General features: G+C 44.8%; 1 protein-coding gene across 6 annotated transcripts in view; it reads right to left on the reverse strand.

Annotated features, from left to right (window-relative positions):
* Positions 1–1,125: 1,125 nt before the first annotated feature.
* SH3BP5 (SH3 domain binding protein 5) overlaps positions 1,126–27,507 on the reverse strand; it is a 53,600-nt gene continuing 27,218 nt past the window's right edge. For 4 of the 6 annotated variants that reach the window (XM_087770159.1, XM_087770126.1, XM_087770148.1 and 1 more), the window contains 6 exons: positions 21,454–21,618; positions 13,182–13,312; positions 9,085–9,127; positions 6,892–7,111; positions 3,285–3,545; positions 1,126–2,595 (listed from right to left, as the gene is read on the reverse strand). In XM_087770159.1, the coding sequence (XP_087626285.1) occupies positions 2,414–2,595; positions 3,285–3,545; positions 6,892–7,111; positions 9,085–9,127; positions 13,182–13,312; positions 21,454–21,618 (1,002 nt within the window). In that variant the 3' untranslated portion in view covers positions 1,126–2,413. Of the gene's footprint in view, positions 2,596–3,283; positions 3,546–4,749; positions 4,929–6,891; positions 7,112–9,084; positions 9,128–13,181; positions 13,313–21,453; positions 21,619–27,507 lie in introns of those variants that run through there. The other 2 variants (XR_015707477.1, XM_087770139.1) reach the window with 2 other exon arrangements.

Below are 27,507 nucleotides of genomic sequence, written 5' to 3' on the forward strand. Positions count from 1 at the left end.
GACATGCAGTTGCGCCTGTTTGCTTGCACCTTCGAAGTGTGATTTACCTGCCAAGTCCAGGGGTCGCCAGAGGAAGAAGGCTGCAGCAAGATCTTTAAACAAACCTTGCAGAAGCATGGTGTAGAAGTAAGGGTGCAGTGGGTTCCGCACCCTTTCGTACTTGCTGATCAGTGGTTTTACCCTGCTGGGAGCCAAACCCAATCGGGACGTACGCAAGGCAGCACACACAACTGGTTTTATATCCTGCTGAACATAAAATTAATTCATTGCCAAGTGCAGGGAGTTTGGGTTTCCAGTCAGAATTGGCAAGATTAGAGGAAATTTGATAGCAAAAGAAGTTAAAAACCACAAACAAACATAAAAACCCCCAAAATACCCAAACAACCCGGGAAAGCTTATTAGGGGTTGACTGGCAAGTCTGCAAAAAGAAGATATTCAACCACAAATACCTCTGCTAATTTTTCTAACTGTATGGAGCACAGAAAATAGCTTAACTGCAAAAGGTTAAGCAAAAACATTGAATACAATGTGGCGCTTCTTTACTGCTTTTCATTTCATATTTAATACTGTCAGTTCCAGCTTCTTCCCAAGTATTGGTCACATCAGAAGTTGGAACCACTGACTTCTTTCTTTGCTAAGCATTTATTGGGCTGGGAAATGCTACCGATGGCGGAGTTCAGCCCTCAGGTCTTTGGAAGATGTAAATGTATAAATATTTAAAGCTAGTACAGCTTAACAGCTATAATGTGTTGAATCTAATTTTTATGAAAACATGTTTCTTTACCTCCAATTCTGCGTGGCCTTACAACAAATTTCAGCAGCATTGAAGTTGAAAGGTGTTGCATGACAGAATACCTTCCTCTTTTCTGCGTACTAAGGGATTTTGGAAAACTTGACTAAAGCGCTGGTCTCGTGCCGTTCAGAATAAAAAGTGAATCACGGATGCGGGGATGCAGGAAGCTGGAAGGAGGTAACAGTTGTCCACGTACTGCAAAGGATTCTCCTACCAGAGTGACACCGGGCTGCAGTCTTCGACTGGAAGTGGATATTTAAAGACTAAACTTGCTGCGGGAGAAGATTCGGTTCTTGGCGCTTGAGATAGACTTAGCTTGCACAGACTCGAAATGTGGAAAACAAAAATGTTTACTGTAGTGTGAAGAATTTTACATTAACTTTGCGAATAGATACACAAGCTGTGGCAGGGACGAAATACAACAGGACTGCAAAAACATAGAATAGAAAATACTTTGGGCAATACTAAAATTCCCATCAAATTAACAATAGAAACTGACATCTTCGATAAAATGGTGCTTTCAGAAATGCTTAGCCACCAAAACTGAAGAGTCGTAGGATTTTTACTACCACTTATTAGCATAATTACCAGACACTACTACTGCCTAACAGCTGCCGGCAAAACATGCCCGTGCCCTTTCTAGTTTTATTGAACACTTTCTCTAGGGCATACTAAAATCCCAAGTCCCTTTAACAGTTATAAAACCCCACACAGTACAACCTACGGAGAAGCTTAAGAACACATTGTCAATCTACACTGGCAATTCCTTTTCTTCATGCATATTTCAAGGGCAAATCCCTTACCGTAACTGTCCTGAAAACATCTATGACTCCCATTTTTGAGAAAAAAACAAAACAAAACAAAACCAAAACACTTAAAGTGCTGAAAAATAATACTTCACTTCTCAGGGGAGGGGAAGGGCAAGGGGCCAAGCAACTCTTTTTGGTCACCGGAATCACCCTCAGAGTCCGAGCCAGACTCGGGAAGGTGGCTAGAAAGGGCCTCCCACCGCTGAGTGCACCATCCCCTCTCTGTCCCTCTGTCTCTTAACACCAGGTTTTATAGGTGTGACTCATCTTTATCCTTTCTGCGAGCACCAAGGGAAGAGTGAAGGTTTTGAGACCCCACACATGCAACAGCTTTCCCGTATACAAAATATTTCTACAGTTTCAGCATAATACAGACAAATACAGATGTTCAAAGAATATGCCACTGGTACTCAAGAGATCCACTGTATCTAAAGAGCATTTCATTCTACAAAACTGAAGCCAAACCGCTCTCTGCAAATGTCTGGCTTAAATTTCAGACCCCCTACCGGCATCAATTTACACGGGAACATTACTAGTTATTGCTTCAGCCAGGCTGCTACAAAACAATTTACAAAGTCTGTGAAATATGAGCACAGCTTAAACATTTGATAACTTGTCCGGCCTACAGAGGATTTACTGAATAAAAACTTCAGCCCTCCACATCAATTAGACTCCTTAGTGCAGTTTTAAATTCTTAAGAGTAAACGCTTAAGATTTGGCATATATTATTGGCACGATGTTCTTCAAACACTTAGAAGTTCATGTATAAATATTTATACTCCCATTAATCAGGACAGGGCACAAGAAGGACTCAGCCAATCTGGGCAGCTTTTCTGCCTGCGCATATTCCCTCTTTGATTTTCATGCACTGAAGGGAGAGCTGCTTCATTCGGTTATCCAAAGCCAGCCCCTCAGCGGAGCTGCTCCTGTTGCTGCTCCTATTCTTGTTCACTCTGTCGCTTGTCTTGTTCTCAGCCCCTTCTGCCCTATCCCCTGCAAAGAAAGGATTAAACTGGATGTTAAACCCGGATTTCATTCTGCAACTTAAGCTTCAAGCGGGTGCCTCTGCAGCTTCCTTTGCCAAAGCGTGCAAAAAAACATAGGAGCAGGAGCAAGATGCCTTAACGAAACCGAAGTTGGCCTTCCCAGCCGCGCTCGTCTTGTGCACTGCATCGGCAAATTACAGGGTAAACAGCATTAGGTTGGAGCACACAAGAGCGGTGGTAATCCTCTAGTCCGAATTTGTCAGCAACAGCTGGCAGAGCCTGCAAGAGGTTCCTTTTGGCACGTTATTTCATTTTTTTTCCTGGAAAGCAGGATTTTCAGCAAGCAGGACAGTAATTTAAAAAAAAAAATTAAACTCAGATTTTCCTTAAAATAAATGTACCATCAGAATCCCACTGATCACTTATTTCGTGAGAAACCTCGAACCCCTCCTCTGAGACAGAACCGGGGAACCTTCCCAGCCAGGAGAAGAATAATTAAAACACTTTAGATGTCATCGTTAACTGTGGGACGCAGGGCCTTCAAGAACTGCCTTCCCCAAGGAAGCGCCCCAAGGAAGCGGCCAGCGGGTCAGAGCTCAGCGAGCTGGCAATAAGCCTAGGGGAGCTGAGAAGGTTTTCCTGCTCCCTTTATAAAGCTGAAAAACATTGGCCCAGGGCGTATCCAGCCGTGCGTACCTCTTTCACCTTCGCACTCGGGGGAGGATGCCCCACTGCATTCGCTTCGGGGGCCGAGGACAGGAAAGATCATCCCGAACTCGGAGAGGGATACAGGGCTGGGCAGATCCAGGGTTCCAGGTCGTGTCGCAGGAGGGAACTGAGTAGGCACCTCACAGGGACTCGTAGGACCAGAGCTGAAGCTGGACACCGACTGAGTTTCCGAATCTTCTTCGGATATGAAGCTGCTGCCGTTGTCATCCTCAAACACTTCTGAAGCCACTGCAATGTTCAAAGAATATTCCGGTTAAGAAACGTACCCCCATCCTGCACCTTCCCGGGCAAAGGCAGTTCCTCAGGTTTGCGTCTCTCTGTACCTGCACGCACTGCTGCCCCATGGGCTGCCTCTTCTCGTGCTCTGCCCCCTTTGCAAAGCCTTAACCTGGCGCTTCATACATGGATCGCGAAGGCCTGAGTCTGCTTTGAGGAACAGCACACCTGCCAGCCGTGCCATGCAAGGCCAGCTCTACACTAGCTACTGCTCCTCACGCCAAGACGCTGTTGGATTTTTACTGTCCCCGCTGCCCCCTGCCCAGCTGGCCTTGTTTACTTCTGGTTTTCGGTACATAACTTAGGCCAGGGCCTAGTCCCCTGTGCCTGCCTCAGCCAGCACCATCTTCATCCCAGCACGGACTCCTGGTTATTTAAGGCACCAATTAGAAAGACACAACTCCAGGGACAGATTGCTTCCACCTTATCTTCCCACTTTTGCAGTTAAAATCCAGCATGAACTCCCAAGATTTCTTTTTGGATGAGGATCACCAAGCAACACTAAATTAAAAAAAGCCTCACCCACATATATCATTTTCCCTGCTCATGTTTGCTCAGATCTGAGTTCTAATTAAAGCAGAGCAACTCCAAACTGTCTGGCTAGATTAAGCTGCAGGCTCTTTCTTAGCAACAGGAGGAGGAATCCATTAAAGAAGGTTCCATTTTGTGCAACATAGGGGTGTAGATTTTGCTAAAATTCAACCTTTTTCAATCTTGGCTCATTGCGGGATGGGGACCTGTGAACCAAAGGCTTCTGCACACAAGTAGCCCCACTGGGATCAGAAGGTTTTTTACGTGCATCAGCCTCTACGCAACAAACGTGTGCGCTGGAATCACACTGGTCTGAAGAAGTCCCACGAATAGCAAGACATTTACAGCGACCTGAGGTTATCTTCAATTACTCCTCTTTGCGATTCCTGCCATTGTTAGTGAGGCTGAGAACCGCCTTGAAAGAGCAGCAGGAGCAAAGCAGCAGCATTAACGAAATGGCTCAAAGGAGAAGTTTCAAAGTAGCTCTTCTGCTACGCCGGCAGCCTGGGGCTCACACGCACCACTCCGACACGAAGGGTGCCAACAGATGCAGCAACCGTCGTGGTTATTGCAGAGATGTTCAGCCTCTTTCTGCTGTATTTGCAGATTGCGGAACTGTACTTACACATTGCAGAATTGACCTAAAAGGCTTCAAACGTAAAATGGGTAACAGCATTATCCACCTTCCTGAGCCCACTCCAGGGCGCTCTGAGCTCAGAGACAGTTTGTTGTGGTTCGGGTTTTGTTGTTTTGTTCTTAACGATGTCAAATCCAAGACTGCAGAGTGGCCTTTCTTCTCACTTGCTGTGTTTTATCAATATATCATGAGCAATACAGATAACTTAGCAGGGGGTGAAAGCAAAAAAAGGTTGGGCAAAAAAAGATGTTTGCAGTTACAGGAGTCCTCTACTTGGCAAGAAGCACTGACACCAGGCAGTCTACAACAAGCGCAACTTAAACTGTAGCTTACTTATCACCATCTACACTTACCATGACACAAAGGAGCATCTGCTAGGGCCAAGAAACTCCTGCTGATGATGAGGTGCTTTGTTCAACTCCAGCAGACAGAAATCAAGATATAAAAGGGCTTGGTGGAAACCCCCCACACGTTACAATCCATGAGAGCTTAACCTGTTGAGGCTATTTTGGTTATTACGTCTGGCAGGCTGCTAGACCTGCCCTGTCGTAACCCAGTTCTGTATTGGCACTAGACGCAACCTGGAGTCCTTCCACCTATGTCAGGCTGTGCAGTTCAAAGAGAGGAATGAGCCCATGCTGTCAGTCCTTGCCCGCAGCCTCAGCAGCGGCCAGGAGGGCCAGCAACTGGTTGCTTTGAATTAACTTTCCTGGCTCTTTCTGCCCCTACGTACCAGGCCCCTGAACTCCCTCAGCACAAGAAAACACTCAACTCGGTTATACCTAAGGCTCTTGGGAGGCCTGCTGCGCAAGGAAGGGGGACTTGTGGGTATCCGAAGAGGCAAGCCCTGCCTAACTCAGAAAGGCTCAACCTCAGGACTTCAGGGTAGCCAAAGATATACAGCTGGACCAAGACCCCATTGCATCAGCTGGCCCAGACACCGCACTCGCAACTCAGGTCCCAGCTGCACAGTACTGAGTGAGAGCGCTCCAGCACATCATACGAAAACTCCTGCCACTGCAGAGGATGGAGGCCAGCCCAGGGCTGCCTCCCAGCTCCCACGGCACAAAGGGGCTGTACCACAGACCTAGAAGGCCTCGGCGCCAGGATGCACCAGTGTCTACAAGGGAACTGCATGTTCAGCCTTTGGGCACCGGGGTTGTGTAATTATGAACTACTGCAATCCTGACCTAGACTTTTCCCTGCAGAAATGGAGCTGAAATACAAAGTAAACTGGGATTTGTGGGACTAGGCAGCAAAAAAAGGGGTTTCTGCATCAAGAAGGGGAGAAAAGTGTCCAGGAGGGAGGAAAACGTAGGCCACATGCAATGTCCATCTATCCACTTTCACCGAGAGCCAGGACAAAAGCAAACTCACAATACAACAGACCGTTCCAGCCTTTGCAACCTAAGGTCCGCACGTGCCACCAGAGAGCAGAGGTCACCTAGGCTTGGAGCTTGCTCGGTGGTTGCTGCTGTCACCCAAGAGAAACGTCTCTCGTACGGAGCCTCTCGGTACACTGCATTAGCATACTGCTGCTTCTTCGCTTCCCTTGTTCGCAGCACACATGCTCTCCTGAAATCACATATGGGCAAAAGATCCTGCAGTGCAAAGGAGCTTATCCTTACACCACTTCTGTGCGAGCGTCACGCCTTTCCGTACTACTGTAGCCGCAACTTTAGTCCCTCTGCCACAGGCCCAGCACTGCAAGACAAGCACCTGATCCAGAAGGTCTGTTTCCAAGCAGCACTGCCACCTCAGCAACCTGGCTGAATGATCTGCGACAGCCCGCAACCACGCCAGACAAGTCACTGACAGCAGCATTACTGGCTTAAAAGTTAGAAGAATGCTTTGAAGTGCATTAATTTTGTTCCTTTCATACAGTACCGTACAAAAAGCAACAGCAACGCTAAGGGAACAGCTGATGCACTTGCAACTCATATCCCTTCCCCTTGAAAACTGGCTGTTAAAGAATACGATCAACCCCTATAATAACGAGAGGCATAACAGGTTAGCCACAGTCCCACAACAGCAAATTTCAAACCGCAGAATATGCAGAGTAACCTTCATCTCAGCATTTCTTACAATGCCCATGGGATATTCCCAGGCATGGGAGCACTCTGTACTCACTGGAGACAGTGTCCGACTCCGGTTTACTTGCTGACAGGTCTTCCGCAGAGGTATTGCTTCCTTCAGCGCCCACGCCACATCCTCGGGGCCCCATGGCAGTGGACCGTCTCCTCTCGTGAATCTCATCCGAGATCATCTCCAGGTTTTTCAAGGCAGTCTTATATTCTCCCTTTGCCAGGGCCAGTTTTGCCTGCAGGTCATCCACTGTTTTCTTCAGTTGCTAACAAGGAAGACAGGTATTAGATGTGCTTTCATTACAAGAGCGCACACTACGCAGTTCTCCATTATGTGTCCACGTGACTTGGCTCTGCACAGGCAACCCAGCATAAATCAGGGTTGGTATCGGGATTGGTGATGAGCGAGTTGGTAATTCGAGAGCACCCCAGCGCAAGCAGTGGCACTTGTGAAGGGGACAGCAGCAAGGCAAGCCACGGGAGCCAGGAGCTGGGACTGCCTCTGGAGTGTGGTAACGGCCCCTGACTAAGCACAGAGCAGGGGTCCCCCCCATTAACGTGCAGGATCTCTTGTTAACGTGAATGCAGCTCTCTACAGTATGTCGCTGCTTATCCCACACCCACCCCTAAGGGTTTGCTGGCAGCCCCTGCCTGCAGGGCACAGCACGGCTGTGGGTTGTCCCTGAAGGTGCTAAGCCTCACTCTCCTCTGAGCACCAAACCCATCACTTGGTCACTAAACCTGCAGACCAGAAAGCAGCAAGCCTCAAACCCTGACACCTGTAATACAGCAGTTTCTACGTCCCCAGGCACAAACCCCATTCTACAACAAGGGCAAAAGTGTCATACGCCCTGTCTCCCAAAGGTAAAACACTGCTTGTGTATCTGTAGCTGTCTCAACTCTACTTTATACCGTACATTAAAAGCAATCTGTGCTGTCTTTTGTATTATATTTTGCACAATCACCCTGCTTCAGGGGGGCACTGAGCAGCTGTCAAGGAGAAGCAACAAACAGCGGGCCTTTGCCCCTGGAGAAAAGGGGATTTCTCAAAAGATGCCTCTAGCCAGAAGGGATTATTGAGCTGGCACCCAGCCCACGACAGGCGAGGATTCAGCACCGTGCAGCAGCAGCTGCTGACCATGGCTACGCAGGCAGGCAAGATAGAGGAGCAGAGGGCAGCCCAAGCCAGGATCCTGGCAAGGAAAAGGTGTGCGCCAGAGTCTCAGAGGCTCACAAAGAGCTGTTGCATCTCGGGCAGCCCAGGGAAGGGCTCACAGAAAAGGTGTGAGACATACCTTGCATCCCAGGCAAGGAATAGGAATCTTCTCGCTAGGCTCCTGCTGACCTAGCACCCCACCAGAGCCTTCCTGCACCCATGGCCAACAGTGCAAGGCAACGTGCTCCACTTCGACCCCGTGCACATTGCACACACCTACAGCACCCGCTGCCAGCTACTACCCTTCAACTCAGAGGAGCCAGGCTCCCAGTTTTTGGGGGCCACATGCAGCAAAAGTCACTCAAATAGAAAGAGAGCGATTCTTGCATTTGAATTTTTAGTGAAACTTTGCGCTCTCATCCCTGGCAGCTCCAAGACTAAGGGCTGTAATAGCAGGGATTACCATCCTATGCACAACTGCCATGCCCACCCCGGGGCCACTGTGCCCTGCAAGGCTAGTGCAAAGCACTGGCTAGACGTCATTGTACCACACAGAGTGCGGTGCAGAGGTGCCAAAAAAAGCCCTGGCAGCCTATCCAGCCAACCCCCAAATCCCACTTCTGCTAAACCCAAAATCAGAAATTCACATCTCTCTGATGTTTGAGTACTAGAACCAGGTTACTTGTTCCATTAATTGAACCAACCAGTGAACAGAAAAGAGCACCCCAAGCAGAGTTAAACAGTCTGATGCTTAAAACATGGGGGGGGGGGAACAACCCAAAACAAACCCACACAAACCAACCCCAGTGACTTCAAACTACAAGAAGTAAAGACAGTCAAACCGTATTTGTTCGGTTCTGGCAGTAGGCAGCAGGGTTCAAACAGTCTCATTTCACATAAGGAAACAAAGCCTCTCTCTTAGTCTTTTATCTTTAAAATGTGCTTCACAAATTGCTCAAGAGGTTTTGAATTGAATTGGTTTTGTATAAAAATGCAACACAGTTGCCGGAGCACTTTAGATGTAATTTCAGTATTTACCGTAAACAGTAAAGAGTTTCAGATGGATCTGAATTACATACATACCTCTAGTTGGACGTAGTACTTTGCCTTGAGTTCAAAATAAGGTCTGTGGAAAAACAAATAACAATTGTTTAAAATCACTGGGACTGAACGCAGAGTGCTGGAGTGGGAATTGCTCTCTTCATAGCATTAACATAGCTATTTTGTGTTTCACTGTAATCCCAAGACACTACTATCTAGACGACAGAATACCTACATGTGCTCTCCATGTCTCTTTTCCCCTCTAGTATATCTATTTCTCATGGGTCTTTTGACCTAAACACAAATTGCAAAATTCCAGTTTTTGGAGTTGACAGCGTAATTCCTTCAGGCCTAGATTCTGCAAGATATTTAAATGCAATGTCCAGCTTCAGGTGTAGGCATCCTCTCTGTATCCATCTAATTTTTGAGCCCACAGCACATTTAAGTTCCCCACAGAAGGTGAACCTTAGACTTCCCCATGTTCAGATGTGGGGATGGAAGGGCAGTTCTTTGGTTTTTCAGTGAAGGAGAGGGGATGAAGGGAGGTCAGAGCACCACATGCAAGGGCACAGCACTTCCCACCGGTGGCCCACCAGGCGCTTCCCTCCTGCTGCACGGCTCTCCAACAGTTTGCTTGGACACAGAGGACAGCGTCACCCCCCGTCTGTTTCCCACCATAGACAACAAAACTTGCTTATAAGGTTGCAGGAGGACAGGGGCACAAGAGGTGCAGTACAAAGCCTAGAAACCACATTCCAGCTTTGAAATTTTGAAGCCCACAAGCCATCTGATGTAACACCAGGCAGCAAAAAAAGCTCTGATTTTTTTAGCAGGGCCCACTACCCTCCTCACCTCTCAGCAGCTCTCCTGGAAAGTACAGGAGAAATAAACAATCAGATAAGGTTTTATATGAAATAGAATGTTAACTACCCTAGTCATATTTCTACCCTGACAGCAAGCCTCTTCTGAGCTATAAGTCCTACTGCAGCTACGTTTTGGACTGTGCACCAAAACTCAGGAGTGTAAAACTGTGGCTTTCTGATCCTCCGTGCTTTGAAGGGTTGAACTCACTGCACAGTCATACACAAAATAACTGAGTCGCATTTCCCTGAGACCAGGTTATTTCGCAGCTTTGATGTTTTTAATCAACCCCCCTACAGTCATTAGGAGCATACAGCCAAGTCTGCGATGTTTCCAGTGACACCGATCCAGTCAAACCGCACCTCTGCCTTCCCTCACTGGGACATAACCCTGACAAAGTCTACACTGATGGACCTGCCAGGCGTGGTAAAACATCGCAGTTGGGAGTCTGGATCCAACAGTTAAAGGGCTCCTACAGCCATACCCCAAAGCAACGGGAGGGCAGAGACACTGACAAAACAGTGTTGCAGGAAAAACAGTGAAACCCACTCACCTCAAATGACCTGATTCTCTCCCTTCCTTACCTTGGTGCCAACTAGGAGGGAACAACCAGGCTTGAATCCTAACCTCCCATCAGATTCCACAAGCCTGGGGGAAAAGTCCCCTTGCTATCAGCAAACAAGCATGTGTGTGTTTGTGTGGTGTGAAAAAAAATTATATACATATTTACGCACGTATGTGTGTGTATATACGCGTGTGTGTACACACAAATACATACACATGCATGTAGGAGCAGGCATGTTTACAGGTAACGGACAAGAATGATGCCAGCTGAGCCAGGAAAAGGATACCAACAGCCTGACATGTAGGAGCTCAAATGTAAGCACTCTTCCTCACTCATCGCTAACACACAGCCGGGCACCTGATGCCAGCAGAAAGCAATGCACTGGCAGGGTAGGGACTCGCATCTCCTCAGGTCTCTTCATTCTCTTGCATCTACGACCCTGTAACTATTGAAACCTGGTCCATGACACAGCAGGGCTGGCAAATTGTTCACGGATGCAATCGGTGTCCTACATCATCAGTTGTCTAAGTCCGTGATATCGCATAGTTGAGCAAAGTGCTTTTTAAGTAGATGACAGTTAATGAAAGGCACTTTGCCCAAGTCACCGAAGCAGAAAGTGACTTCCAAAAACCAGCTAACACAGGCGAGTTCATTATCCTACAGCTCAGAGGCACTGAGCCAGAAGATCTGGCGACTGTTAAGAACATGCAGCCGTATGCACATTCATAGCTTACTTAGCAAGTACGCACCCAGAAACAAAATTAAAAGCAAAACCAAACCAAAACAATCCAATAATCATCCACTCATCAACTTTACATGGCAAATTGTCTAAATGACTTTCCTCCAGGCTGTCCCAGTCTTACTTTCAAATAGTAATGCTTTAAGCATCTTAATCCAGACTGAAGTGAGGAGCAAAGGCAAATGATTTTTTGCATGAAAAAAAGCAACTCATTCAGCATGTCTACCCACGAGCTTACAGAGAGAGAGGATGGACAACATGGGCCTGAAAGGCCCAGGCATTACAGCCAACCCTCCCGCACTGCCCATGGAGAAGCGCAGAGCAGTTTGCTGGTGTTAAATCCTTCCTGAAAAGCAGCTAGTAGCCAGTTACACCCTAAAACAGAAGCAGCCGCAAATTCAGCAGCCTCATTTCCCAGTTTTATGTGGCCACTTGACAGCAGTGATGTTTTCAGCTCAGTTTCAATTTTCCTTTACATGAAAATTGCAGTGCTGAGAGACGACTGACCTTTCCAACATCGCTATGTAGCATGACTTCAAATGCATCCACGATAGGCGTGTTTGTGCCATCAGGCACCTTCTGCTTTAATACTAGGTTAGAATTGGTGTTTCCATACACCCCTTATTAAAGGATCTCCAAAACACCCTACCTAGGTGGTTTATGCTGCAGTCAGCCCTGCTGTGAGACAATGGAATATGTTGGGATCCTTCCACACAAGTGAAAACCAGCTTGTCCTGAGGAGAATGACACCAGACAACACCCCCATGAGGGTAATTTCAGCAAGGCAATGAAGACTCACAAGGCAAATCCCATGAGAGGCAGCTGGGGCATCAGGCTCAGCACCATCATTGCTATAAAAAGGTATGTAGGACCCCACTGGTAACTTATCTGGGTCTTTATTTTAAATCTTATTGTAAGGAAGGAACTCCTATCAGCCAAACCACTTCACAGATATTGTTCTTATCCCGAGGAATCTGTCATTTAGTGATCTGATGATGTTTTTCACAGTCCCTGTGCAGTGCTAGACAAACAGCATGCAGCTCATTCTACAAAGCCAGGGTGCTACGCTGTTTCAGCACACATGCTTGAATCTTCCTTGCGAAGTGCTAATCCTTTCTGGAATTGAGCAAACACCAATCAAAATAGATTTTTAGTTGACCGATTTCACCAAAAAGTCATTTTTAGATGGAGGGATTACAAGCTAAATACAGTAAGCAGATTGTTTAGACAAGCTACAGTCTGGAAATACAAAGAAAACTACTGTGAAATCTAAAGAAGATTAAGAATTGATTGTAAACGAGGACAAAATTTTAAACAGGTTCTGAGCAAAAAGCTGTTTCACTTCTCCACCAGAGAGCAAAACTGCACATCAAATGCAGACACATTTATTAATGACGCTTGCTGCTTAGCTATGCTCTCTGAAGTGCGTTTCCTTCCCTAAGAACAGCGCTCACACAGCTTTGCTATGGCACCATTAGGAAGTAAACAAGTCTGATGTACAGTATGCTACACTGATGCAGTCTCACACCTTTCAGGTTTCTGTCACTTGCTTTGTTGCTCTCCTGACTAAAAATAAGAACTAAACTGCAAACAATCCTAAGCTGCATAACATCTATGCACAGAGCTCTGCAGCTCTGTAGGCAGCACCTATGTAAACCCCATGAGCCTGTTTCTCAAGTCACATCCCACCAAAGGGTTCAATGCACTAGAAAAAGACCAAGAATATGCCTAGAAAGAATTGCTTGGTTCACCAGTCTGTCAAGCCAGGTGCTTCAAAAGACACTTAGAAGGACAACAAATGCAAAGACAAATACCAGTACTAATTGTGCTGTGAGGCTGTTGCATGCAGACAGGAGCCGAAAGGCAGAGGTACAAAGGGCAACACACTTTCACAAGTTCGAAAAAATCCCACAGAATCAGCATTTCTCCCAAACACATTTCACCACTAAACACATCTCCAAACATAAAACGTACTTTGATTTATTGATGGCTCTTTTCAGCTTCTTCTCCAGTTGTTTCATCCTTCCCATGGCAGCATTGTATTTGGCTGCAGTCTCCTTGTGAACCAACTCACTTCTCGTTTTGGTCTGTTCCGCCTCCATGACCTTCAAGAGGGAAAAAACAGGTTGAGTGGCAAGACACAATGATCCATTTCTTATCGTTTTAATTAACTGCATCTTCATAATCTCTCCAATCAGCTCATGTCAGGAAAGTGAGGGTATAGAAAAAAATTACATTCAATAAACCTACTTAAAAGTCTTTCCTGAAAGGAGCAGCAATGTCAGATTTGCAAGCACTGTGTTCATTATGACAGAGGTGTTGCAGCTTCTTGCATAATTTCTCTTACGGGAAGTTCGGAAGAGCCTCAAATTTTGGGATCATCCATTTTTTAACCTGGTTAGATATTCAGGAGCGGAGCACGCTAGCAGATGTCACACAGTTACATTTAACAGCAGTGTTTCTGTTCCCTCCTGCTTCTCTCCCAGGAGCCTGCCTTTCCCAGCAGGGAGCCGGCCGGCTGCTCAGCCCCCAACTGCAGTCCCACCGCTCTGGAAAGGGCTGAAAACCAAGCACAGTGGTAGGAGGACTGAAACGCAGTTCAGCTTGAATCACCAAGTCACCAGAAAACAGCATGTCCAATGACTGCCTGTTTGCAGAAGGCCAGGAAGACAGCTTTTCTCTTAAAACAGCTGACCGGCCTCAAATCACGGTTTCAACACCAAAAATGCGCAGAGGTTCGAGCCCTGTGCTGACACCACTATCATCCAGCCGAGGGAAGCTCTGCAGATGACCAGCCCGCTATCCGAGCAGGCAGATGCTTAACGGGCAGCAGTCCCAGGCCCAGCACATCAGCTGCTCTCCGTGGCCAGCCCAGCCCTTCCCCAGCCAGTCAGGCTGCGGCCCTGCACACAAGCTAGCAAGTTCTTCAAGCAATCATTTTTTTCAAAGCTTTATAAACAAATGCTCACTGCCGTGGCATTTTGCCGCCATTAGGAGTTTACAAAAGCAACAGGAAAAGTATATGTCCCTCCATTAGCTGCTCTGCTGGTATCCCATAGTCACGCTTTGCCAGTAGTTCTATCCGGGGTACTTTTATTGTGCAAACTTGAGATGTCACAGGTGTAAGTCAGAAAATTTGTTTTCTTCAGTGCACTAGCAGTCAAGATCCAGACAGAGAGGTAACTGATTTGTTTAGACGAAGAAAAGCGGTGACACTTCTCCATTGGCCTGGCAATGAGAAGAAAGCAGGCAGTTTTCAGGCTCCCTCTCTTGCAGCTATGAAGGCATCCATACAAAAAATGGCAGGACTTTATTTTCTCCAGTACTGGATTTCAAAATGTCTCTGCTGTGAAACCAACTACTCCACAACTTCAAGCAAATTTGCTCCAGCTGGCTCCCACCACCAGAACGTGCGTCTGAGCTCTCAGATCCAGAGAGAGAGAACGTTCAAGATATCTTGATTTTAAGTAACCTCACCCACAAAGCTCTAATTTCTTGAAAGTGTCCTAGCCGTCAGGGTGAACTGAACAGGGAAAAGAGCACGGTCAACTTTGACGTGCTTGGAGTGCTGCTCCTCTCAGGAAAACTGTTGTGTTGTCCTTTCTGATGCCTAAATGACAGCGTGAAACTGCTACATGCCAAAGCTGAGCTGCATCAGCATCAACTAGAAGCTCTTGCTGCCACAACTGGAGGCCACATTTTGCTCATCTGCACACACCACTTATTATTAAACAAAGAAGGTGCTACAGAACTTTAAACTACAAGAAAGAAAGGTTTCCAAAGGCTCTTTTGATTAGATATAATATACTCAACTCCAACACCCTTCAACTATTTATATATAAATAAGGCATCTACTTTCAAATAAAGGTCAAAAAAAAATAAACCAACCCCAACCAAAAAAAAAACTATCAGATTCTTAACAGGCTCTCTCCTGCATCCTGAAAACAAGCTGCAGCCTCTTATCTTGAACAACTGTTCAAAAGCTAGGTTGATGCAATGACTTTCCCTAGTGAAATATGTCAGACAAGGCTGGTTTTAGCGTGGAAGTGTCTTAAATTAAAATGCAGTCTCCAAAGACTGCACAGAAGCTGGTTTGCCTTCTTTGTAGCATGGCAAGGAAACTGCAATTTAAAAATGCTGGAAGCTACAAAATAATGGAGCGGCTGGAATTTTTCAATGCTCAATTAAATGTCAGTCCCTCACATCCATTCTTGAGGCAAAATTAGCATCAGTTTTGATATCTGGGATGAACCACATGATAAATACTACCAGCATCAGGGTCACGAAGCAGGTTAGGTGTCCAGTATCATGTTGATTTTGCACACCTTTCGTATCAAACGTCACAGAAATGCTGAACCCTGCAGAACTGGGATTTGAGGATGACAGATCATAAACACCTCAGAATATCTGACAAAATACGGAATTTGCTGCCAGCCATACATACCCACATTCACTACCCTTTCCAGAAAGAAGAAAAAAAAAAAAAAGTTATCTACTTCATCCTTTGGAGAGATCAGTGATGTAAGGAAAACCATCTCCCCCCACTCCCTTGTTTTCCTGTGGGCATTCTGTCATTGCGCTCACGTTACCTGCACAAGGCTGCAGAGAGGCCAGAGGCAGCCTGGCCCCTTCCCCCAGGACAGCGGCCCAAGGTGCACGCCCAAGACTGAGGACAATACCTGGAAGACTGTGAGGTATCTCTGTGGAGATCCATCACCTGCCAAGATGCATTTAAGCATTTCATTCAGACAAGAAGAAACAAAAAGATCATCCACCCCTCCACAAAAGCCAAATGGCCTTTAAATAGAGAAGCTGTCCATCAGGGCAGGTGGACAGAAACAGACTGCAAACCACGCTACCACCTCTACAGCTGTGAGGTTCAAGGTAAGACTAGCTAGGGAAACCCCTCACCTTTTAAAAAGGTCTTAGAAGACAGCCAACAAGGCTTGCGTGGGAAAGAAGTACTTTTTTATCAGATCTAATAATATGGTTGGGGAAAAAGCAGTCTTATATGCACTTGTAAACAAGCTTTTGGTCACAGTTACCGAATAAGCTGTTTTGTCTAATAAAAGTCACTGTGCTTCTATCACCAACCTTGCCTTGTTGATGCTCCTAAGCCATCACAGATGCAACAGCATCACTTTGAAAAGGCAGAGATAAAAGTGAGGATGACACCTCTTCAAATTAAGACTGCTCAAGACACATCTCTCCTCCTTACACCGTACCTGCCGTTCATACCCTTGGGGCAAGCAGGGGACATACTCTTACACAAAAACATCCAGAGCGGGTGAACTTCTAGTATGCCCACACATTCACTGGATGTTTCTGTAGCCCACGCCTGTCCTTAATTACTAGATCACCTATTCCAGGCAGAACTCATTCTCCCAGGTAGCACAGGCTACAAGATACAACTACTGGAAAACAAAACAAAAGAACCCAACACAGGTATCAATCCATTCCTCTCCTCTCCTTCCCTACCCTCTATTTCCAACCTGGATGCCTGGGAAAGGAAAATCGGTGTCGAGTATATATTTTTCGTGAGTAATTGTGTTAGAAGTAGCTTTGTTCCCCCCAAAAGATTTGCATGATCTGAAGTCAAAGATGGAATCCAGGCAAAATTTCAGTAATAACAACAGGAAAATTCATCAGTGAAATTAAGCAAAGCTGACCATCTAAGACAAAGAATTACTCTGGACAACAGTTTCTTTCTCAAAAAATTAAATTGATGGCTCTTCTAGGTGAAGAATTGGAAATAAAAGAGGTAAGAGACAATGCAAGATTAGTAAACCAGGAGGACAGAATCAACAATACAAGGGATTGCATTTAACTCCTGCATTTCTAGGGTGAAGTGACAGAGATTAGGGTAGGGAAGGACGTGGGTATTTTTGTTGTTTCTTTCACAGACTTTTGTTTTTCCCCCCTTTTTCTCCAAGTATTTCTATCTGCGGGAAGTATCTCTTCTCTCTTCATCAGGAAAGCACCCACGCATTTTACACTGACAGATGGTACTTCATGGTATAATATCAAAGGGAGCTTCGCAAGCCAAATTAAACCAAGAGGGAGCATGCCTCCTCCCTCTTCACTCTCCCCTTATCCCTTGCTTTTTAAAATGTCTCATGATCAAGAGCCAAAGCATTTCTTCTCCCTGCCAGAATTTATGAACTGAACATATCTCAGGAAAGACTGTAAAAGCAGAGCCTTTTTAAGATTGCAGATTGCATCAGCAATTAGAAATTAGCAATTTCTCTTGAAATTCATGAAGGATCTTTCCTTCTGCTCCAGCTTGTCTCAAACTTGAGGTAACACATCTGTCAGCACTTTCCTTTTGTACACATTTATGAATGATTTTCAACAGGAGTATAACTGTGAAGATCTCTCTCCTTCATCCCTCCAAAATTCTCCATCCTTTGGCCCTTTTATAGCCCTGCTCTCTGCAGCTCAAACTGCGGCATTATAATTCAAGGTACTAGCAGACAGGCAACACACGTCTACTTCCCAAAAACATTTTCTCCCAATTTTAAAGACAAAATGCAGTTACCAAAAACCTGGTAAGCCAATGGCTAACAGTGAACAGTACTTTTCTTCGTTAGGCAGCTTAAGAGCTCATCAGACCTGTCTACAAGCAAGCCAGGTGACTACATTTCCATTATAATCAACAGAGAATTCATCTTACAATGAACTTGCCCCTCTGGTCACATGAATTGTTCTGTAGACACCATCAACTTATTGATCAGACCCCTCCCTTTGACTGTCATGGAAGTTTAGGCAAGTAACTGGGATGTAGAAAGTAATGTTCTAGACACCTGAAACTGATGAGCTAAAACCCAGCCTAAGTGTCATTACACTTATCTCAGACCTGTGGAGAAATGGATATCTAGAAAAAAAAAAAAAACCACAGGAATTTACCCAAAAATACACATCAAGTTGAGTAGAAGCGGGTAAAGCAGCTGCCTGACTTGCAGGATCGCATCTCACAGTCCTGTGTTTTGCTGTGGCCAACACATAGCTCAAGCACAGACATTTAGAGGGATTAGTTGCATCTTCACAGGCAGGCAGGCTTCCAGCTCCTATTGAGGCACCCAGCTTCCTTTGGAAACATAGCTCAAACTGCAAGATGAAAAAATTGCTGAGTGACAGCCTGTACTCCCTATACCTATTCATGCTGGTGCTGTCTGCTCCGTGAATAAAAATATCTTCCACGTTATGCTTCCAGCCCACCCAGGATAAGCAAACTTTTAGTAACTCTCCCATTTCTCATCAGTTTAATTGTATGATTTTCTGTATCACTGGCTACAAAAGCCTCGTTTACGGTAACCCATTAGACTGTCACATTAAAAATAGTGTTAATAGCTTTTCAGTCTATGAAGAAATCAAAAAGCGATTACAACATGCAACCCGTATCTGCGTTTCCTCCCAGTGAGGGTCCGCAAACAGCATTTCCTGCTTGGTACTCTGCAACCCAAGTCTTTGTCCACATCCACTGTGTCAAGTGCAAAAGGAACCTGGCAGTATTTCCATACATGCCTGTATAAAAAAAAAAAAATAAGTGCCTCATTTGTTCTCTTGCCCACCCTTTTCCTTTATGCTCTCTGTTTGCATTGTTTGTCAACTACCAAGCTGCTACAGGGCTCAGGGTTTGTTCCAAATTTCAGATTAATTCAACAGAGCCTGCTACCTCTGCCTACGAATAGCAAATAAAAACTCTTGCCTGACATTTCTATCAATAGAGAAACAAATGAATTAGTAGCCCACTTCTAGCATTTGGCTTAGAGGTACTTTTCTGCACTTGATTCATTGCTGTACAAGGCCCAGTGCAAAATTATTCTCTGCCTAGTACAACTGTCATTTATAAATACATGCAAAAAAAGCCAGCAAATCCACACAACGAGAGTGCAGAAGCTTTCTCCAAGAGTGATTTTATGCGTGGAAGTAGAGGAATTCTATTTCTTAACCCTCAGCCTTCACCCTCCGAATGAGGTTTTTCCATTAGTCATTTCTAATGTAATTAATTGACGTATGTAACTATCTGAGTTAACAGCAGCACTATGGCAGTCAAGCAGAACTTTTGTTCTAGTAGATCTCATCCTCCAACCTGCTTTCATTCATAGCTTGGTAGGGAATGATGATGTTTTCTGCTCCTCGAGACCTCAATTATTCTGTTTACCTCACTGAACACTAAGCCCTTTCACTAATTGCATGCACTGAAACCAAGGAAGTATTCACTCTGCTCCTAAAGAAGTTATAAAACTCAGTCAAGCACTCCAAACAAACTAATGCTGGGTCTGGTCAGTCAGGACTTCCAACAGCATTTTCACCCTTCTTGGCTCTGGCTTGGGTTGGCTCCAGTATGGCCAATGAAAATCACAAGACAAACTTCCATGTGACTCTTTCAAAATCTGCTGTACCCTGGAAAGGTGCAGATAGGTGCTTTCTGGGAACTGAGCTTACCCAGGCTATTTTAAGTACCAGAAATAGTTGGGTAACACGCTTTCCATCCAAGAAGCCATCAGCTGCTCTATACGATCCAGTCCGTGCCGAGGAGATTTTATAACTGCAGTAAATAAATGTAAGGTTCCTATTTACTGTTCAGCTGTAACCATCAGAGACATTATGGTTTGAATCAGGCCTCCGACAAGGAGATGTTCTGCATTCAGTGATGATATGTATCAACACCACCAGCATGACTCCACCAAACACGGTCAGCAGCCATCTTCTGTTCTCAATCACTGGGTTTGCCCGTCTCGGGTGCACTCCTCCCACAGACTGTCAGGGAAGGATTAAGGGTTGTAGAAAGACACAGGGATCCCCTTGAAATATCCAAGGAAAAGAGGAATCCATCTGAACTCTCAAAATTACTAGCGTTTCTTTCCTCATCCACCCCAACACAAATTTTTGTTATGCCAGCTAAAGAGAGGCGGCTGATATGTGGTCGCTATCACTCTCCACCAGATCTCAGCAGTTTAGCAGCCAGGAGCTCCAAGCAACTCCTTCGATGCTTCCAGTTTTCTCGCCTATCTATTCTGAGAACCAAAATTGTGTATGCATTTCTGGACTTTGCTCATATTGAACAGGGATAACAACTAGGGAAAATGACAGCTGCTGGTGTCCTGGCGCACACGCAGGGTGGGGCTCCCTTCAGAAACTCACAGAGATTACCAGATCTGCAAATACCTAACAATGACAGGGACAATAACACAAACAATACCCTGGAGTTTATTTTCTCTTTTTTAATATATACCAGGTTTTCCATCTCTCCCCTACACACAGCCAACATTCTTTTTGTTCCTTGTTTCTTCATCAGGCAGCTGGTTTTTACAATTCACTCTGAAATAGAGGCTTTCTTATAACTGAAAAGCTTCTGCAACAGAACAGAGCTACTGCATTGAAGACTGCAAGACAATACGAACAGTGTATAGCATGCTAGCATATTTGGAATAGCAAGTTCAGCTTTACTGGCATTTTAAGGGAACTCTGACAGAACAAAGGTTTTTAACTTCGATTTTTGGTTCTTTTATGTTAAAAAAAAATAAACAACTTTCTGCCCTTTTTTTTTTTTTTTTTTTTTTTAAACAGACAGGAAATAAAAGAGACCCGGCAAATGACAGGAAAATTCTTCTTGACAGCTGCTAAAATGAATACCGCCTTTCATTGTTAGACGGTGCATCTCTTCTGTAGATTTAAAAAGACTTTACAAAGGAAGTAAGACCTTGTCTAAATTTGAAAGTTAATTCAGGATAGAGCAGTGTGCAAGCTTAAAATGCAACACACATTTTTGAGTAATTCTACATTCAAACACGTTTCCAAAGCAAAGTGTCTTGTTCAACTTACTCCATACTAAGAACAGGTTATACTAAAATTGGAACATGTCCCTGTTTTTCCAGCGTAAGAGTTTCCATAACACGTGTATTCAGGAGTAGCCATCCCTATGCAATTATTCTGGCATAACTCCAAATGCAGATATACCTTAAGACATTGTTTATCCCTATTATATAGATGGTAATTTTTTTCTTTAGACAGCTACTCCATTAGCTACTAGCACAGCCAGACAGAGAACTATAGTTGTCCCAGTAGCAGCCCAAAGCCCAAATCATTTGACCTTAGGCTTCATAATTTTCTGTAGCTTCATCTCCTACACGTCATATATCTGGACCAATACAAAAATCTGGTCTTTCAGAAACTAAGCCTCATACACCACCGGAGAACACAAAATACGGAAAAGAAAGATGCTGGGGCAAGTTTGTATTACCCTCTGAGTAGCATGGTTGAGCATCTCTTGCCAGGCAGAATCAAACTGACGTTTGTCATCTTCCAGTAGCCTCTGCTCAGCAAGCGAAATGGTCTCTTTTGCAGCACGCAGCACTTCAGTGGCCCTCTGAAAATCCTGAGTCGCCCTCTGAGCTTCCAGCTGTGCCTAGAAAAGAGAAGTTGGGATCAGAGACAAAGGAACCCTCACAGTCATGTTTAGAAGATCTACCACGCTAATCCCAGGAGTTTAAGAACACCACACCAGCGTTACTGTTTCCCAGCCTTTTACTTGAAAGTGACACTCATTTCCTCGCTGGAGTAAGTACTGCTAAGACAGCAGTTCCCACTCAAACAGGTAATTTGCAAAGAAGTGTCTCATGGTGTTTGTAGTCAAAAAACGCACAGCTGATGGCCTACAAATAAGCACCTGGGTGAGAAATAAATACCTTATGATGTAGGTTTAATCACTCAGAAACAAAACAAAAGAAAACGCAATAGCAAACTTGTAGCATGTCAAGAATACATTGACAATGGCACTCCCTGAGTTTAGTCAGGGTGGACTTTCATCTGGTGCACCATTAGTCACGCTTAGGAAATGTTTTGGAAGTATTACATTGCTATAAAGCATAAACAAGTTTTCTGAGAAGGTGGTTGCTAACGATTTGGATGTTCTTCTACTTCGCTATCACTGGGACACAACTGGTGCAGCAAGTCCCCAGTACACAGACACAAAGGCAACCTAGGCAATTTGCACTGCATATAAAACACAGATAAAGGGCCTGCTATGCCCCTTGGAAACTGCTGCTTCTTTTCAGCAAAATAACACAAAGTTTGAGCTTGAAGGAAGCACTTTCAACTGTCTGCATGGCAGCAGGGGAGAAGAGAGTCTTCTGGTGAACTATATGGTTCTTGCTGTAAGAGCAAAGACTCCTCCAAAACAATATACAACCTTCCCAGCAAAGCAAGCACAGCTTAGAAGCCATCTAATCAATGAGCTGTGCCCTCTTTTATTCCAGACCAAAAAAAATTCTCTGAGACATTATATTTACAGACCACCTTCATCTATCCTGAAGGTTTTAATAAGGCTCTCGCGATATCCAAATCCAACTCTGAACAGTCCTCAAATAAAACGCTCACATCCCATCCTGCAGGCTGGAGCCACCTCCGTTTTTCACAGCTGAGCATCAGCCCTCCAGGGTCCCTAACGCAGCAGCAAGCCCTCGCCTATTCAGCCCAAAAAGGAAGAGCAGCCAATAAAGCAGAAACAGAGTTCATCACAGAGTTCAGCAGTCTGCAGTGTTGCACTTTAGTACCAGTGACAAGTCTTACACGTTCAAAATAGGTGACTCTACATCAAATAGACAAAGAATATCCACAAACAAATTACTGGTGTTGGCTGCGTTTTGGTTGGTTGGTTGTTTTTTTTTTTAATAAGGTGGACATGTCCTCTCTTTTTATAGTTATCACTGAATGACGAGCAATTTTAACATTCAGGCTTTCAAACATGCAGGTTTCACATTGTTTTTCTTCATCAGAAATTTTTAATTTCTGAAGCTTTTGTGTTCATTGTCTCTTAACTCTATCAGCACTTTACTGCTGTAGAGCCCTTTTGAGGTTGATGCACAAATACCTTGTTTAGCTCAAAAGCAAAATCTTTACCTGAACTTTTCTACATTATATATTTCATAAACTTCTATTTACAGTAGTATTTTTGAGCTGGTTTGCACTGAAACACCACCCTTCAAATGTAAGCTTCACATTCAATTAATTGAACATCCAGCACTATGAAGACAGTTTTTGTTTACACTTCAATGATTTTTTAAAAATAAACTGGAATTACCCAGTTTATACCTCTGGGAAATGTCTTTGACCAGACATGACTGACAGACCAAAATAACGAATAAAACTTTACATGTCATGATATACAGAGAAGCAGTCTGAGGCTGAAAGAAGGGAAAGGACTCTGACATACAGAATACTAAATGAGGAAAGATTAAGTCTTATGAATAACGGAAGAGGTTTTAGTGTGAAGAAATGGTGGTCATTTGGGAGGTGGCTAAAAATCCCTGATACAAAATGGGAAATAGGTAGAACAATGGTGCGTTTCTCCAGCAAATAGCTGGCTACACCTCCTCAACACCAGCTGCATGAAATACCTCCACACTTGAGACACCACACTTATTTGTAAAGGTAATGGAAAAAACCCTTCCGTCCCTGCCCCATGGCAGGGGAGACGGACTCCTAATTTAAACACAAGTCTCAAAAGGAAATAAAGCACACTAAGTTTCCCTCACGATGTCCCGAAATAGCAGCAAGCTCTTTTTACTTCCTTCCCCCTAGCACATAGAGAGGTACTTCACCTCAAAGTGACCGTGGAAAAATAGGAGTTATGTGTCAGAGGTGCTTCAGCTACTAGCTGGGGAGGGAAATCAAAGTCATCACAATCAGTGCAGTAATTTCCTTCCAACCAAGGTCCTTGATGCACTTCCTTCCGAAGTGGCTGCTGGTATTTTCCACAAAAGAGAAATTCATCTAACCATGCCCTTTGCTGCTGTGGGGCAGCTTACACCACACCACCCTGCCTAAAGCCTTCATGAAGAGCCAGAGCATTAAAGTGTTAATTTCCATGCAGGACTACACATCCCAAAGCAGCACAGAGCTTTGGGCCAGTATTAGTGGATGAACAACATCCTGGTGTAAATTCATCGTTAATACAGTCTCTTAGAAAGTCTGAGAAAAAATCCCACATATTACCCCTCCTCACCACCCCAGTCACCAGCTGCCTGTTTCAGATGTATTAACACATTTTATAAATTCAGAATAAACCTGACTAAAGCCACTAACTAACCTAAACCGTGGTACAAGCACAGGAAAGCCATCTGAGGATCTTTAAACAAGGCTCAACCCAAGCTTCCAAGAAAGGACACAGCCTGAATCTTAGTCTTCAAAATATCCTCCTCTGAATTCTCTGAAAATTCACAACTCTTCTTCCAGTAAGTTTGACCTATGCTAGTAAAGGGATCAAGTGCAAATAAAGGCCAAAAGTTTTCCATAAAGGTAGTTTGAGATGGGATTTTGAAAAGTGAAATAAAATGCAAGACTTCAGTAAGAGCCTGCACCAAGTACTGCAGAACAGTGCTGAGGATGTTGGGAGGAAGAGCAGGACTGATTGTCATGGAAGACCCTACGAGAGGGAGCCAGGTCCCAATAACTTCCAGGCAAGAAGGCTGTCAAAGCCTAGTCCCAGTGAAGGCTTCAGCTCCATGGCTGCCCCGCTGCAGGAGCAGGCCTGCCCGCACAAGAAACAACTTACAAACATAGGAAAACAGATTGGTGACCCATTCCTAGTACCGGCAGAACCACACCAGCAAGTAACTGCTTTCGAAACTCTAGTAAAACGAGATCCCAGGGGCAATGCGAGCACGGGAGAAGTACAGTTTTCTCACCGTAACTGCATCAGCACTTGAAAGTTTCTGTTGGCACAGATACCCGGGTCAGGGATCAACACATCTAAGCCAGCAAAAAGTCTGCAGAGCATTAGGAGCTGAGTTACTAAATCCCCGCGGAAAACAACATTTAGTGGTAGCTTGCAGTACTAGCAGTTCTTCTGATGAAGCCTCTAAAGCACAATTGGCTGCACAGCAGGAATATGTTGTTTATGATAAGAATACCAGAAGCTAAATTTACAATTCGTGTAGACTTCTACTTGCACCTGGACCTGTAGGACATTGAGAGCTGAAGCTGTTAACAGGCAGGCCCATAACTCTGGCCACATTCAGCTTCATGCCCTGTGACTGCGTGGGCAAGTGGAAAACTAAAACAAAACCATACTTAAATACCCTCTCCCAGCTGTTTTTGTTGAATGCTACTTTGCAATGGCAGTTCCGAAACACTGTTTTGGAACACAAAATGCTTTTTGGTTTAAGCAAAAGAGTTAATCCAAATAGCAATTTAGCTTCAACAGTTATCTGAAGTCATTCTACAGTCTTTTATTTTAAGCAACTTACTGAAAGCCTGGGAAAGAAAAAAGCCAAATGCTAGGGTAAAGAATGATACATTAGTCATTAGAGAAACATCAACAGGTTTGTGGTTTTGCCAATGTGAAAAAGGATACTCAAACACTTTTCAGTTAGTACAGTTACTCAATAATTAGCCTTCATTTAAAACTCCCTCCAGCACGTACAAGTTGTTCTGCACCATCACCAACAGATTGCTCTCATGCTCTCAGCCTCGAACCCGCAGGTCACTCAGTGTGATGGAAGAGAGAGTAGCAGTGTTCTTCATGTGCTTTTAAAATCATAGAGAGCAACAGGAGCTCACGTCTCCATCCAACCTCCTGACATTGAGTATGAACTTCATTTTAGACAGTGGCTGTTTCCCTCAACAGACCAGAATTCAGAATTCAAATGAATGGCTGAAAACTAGGTTATTTTGCTTTCAAGCACAAACTGGTGTTTGAGTTGAGAGAGGTTTAGCCCTGGGGTAGCAGGAGGGAAAATGTACTAGGGATGAGGACAAAAATCTCCAAGGGAGGCTGGAGGCAAGTGGGATGTCAACTTTCTGCCTGTCACCCACATCGCTGGTGCTTGATGGAGTCTACCCAATATAAAAGTGAGCATCTCTTTCAAAAAAGTCAGAAGGAGCTAGGCCAGTGAAACTCCTTATTGAAAACAAGAAAGCCTTGACACCTTGGGAACTGGGGAACCTGTGCCCCAGCTCCCATTGCCACAGTGACTGGGCGCTTGTTGTGCTTCATCATCAGCGCTTTCTGCCAAGAAACTTAACTGAATGTCCTCACCACTGCAGACCCTTCCCCTATTAGTGTAAAATACAAAATGGGACCCCTTGAGAAATGCAATTAAGCAGCCACAGAGATCTCAGCTGAGGAGAAACCCACAATCATAGCAGTCTGTCACACACCATCCACTCAAAGCACCAACTCCTTCTGCTGCTCTGCCGAGTTCATCCCTCCTCTGCAACTCAGTACTCTACAAGCAACCTGCTACAAACAAGTCTCCCACAACAGTAAATCCCTTCCCTACAACAAGCATCACGCCCAAGAGTCCTGCTCTGCCCACTCAGCCCCCTCCTCTCTACCTCTCCTCATGGCTGAGAGCTTTCTCTTTGCCACAATCCACCCTGCGCTCTTCCATGCAGGTGATCTCCTCTCCCCAGCTTCTCTGCCGCTGATCACCCTGGCTCAGACACACGCAGCCCCGAACTTCCCAGACAGCTCCCAAAGACTCAGAGGTGACACACAATAGCAGCGCTCACAGAAGCAAATGGAGCACTGCATAGAAAGTACGTCAATTTTTAAAACAACGATGTAAAATTAAAGAGGTACTGACAGGGTTCATAATTGCAAGCTATTAATGTATTGCTGAAAGGAGCTCAGTCCTGACAAATCCCTTTTGCGGGGATCCTCTGCTTAGTCTACACAGGGCCGTGCACAGAAGGGAACCGTGCACAACAGCTGGATTATGTTGTTAGCTAAAGATAGTGATGAAAACAAAAAAGCTAGGCCATGGCAAGGTAATAGAAGAAAACAAAACCAGGCACTTTTTAAAATGCAGTCATTCTTCTGAAGTTGGCAGCAGCACACAGACAGATTTTCAAGCCAGCACAGACACATCTGCTTGTCCACTTTCAAAGCAGAAAACCCCGTACTCTTTAATTATGAAATACAATTTTCTGTTTAGTCCACATAGCTTCTATTGCCCCAATCTCCCTTTGTAGTCAGAGCCCCTGCACAACTGAACTAATAGAGGATTTTCCCCACCCTACCACTCATAGCTTGAATCTTCTGCGTTAACATCAACCAAGACGTATACTCCTCTTCCTCATTTCATCTAATGTCCAATTTTTGTTTTTGCCTCTGTAGTTATACGGGACTGCACAGTATCACTGACACCAAAACACGGTACAACACAGCTATAGCATTCCTCTGAGGTTAGCTGACATCTAATACACCCTGGTAGACACTGCCCAGCCTCTGACCTGTGAGCACATGTGCACGCAGCTAATGGCCAAGCCAGGTTGCCAGAAATAGATGCAG

This window comes from Nipponia nippon, unplaced genomic scaffold, assembly GCF_047370975.1.
Source record: "Nipponia nippon isolate SJK-2023a ecotype South Korea unplaced genomic scaffold, ASM4737097v1 scaffold_1, whole genome shotgun sequence".
In the NCBI taxonomy this organism is placed as follows: domain Eukaryota; kingdom Metazoa; phylum Chordata; class Aves; order Pelecaniformes; family Threskiornithidae; genus Nipponia; species Nipponia nippon.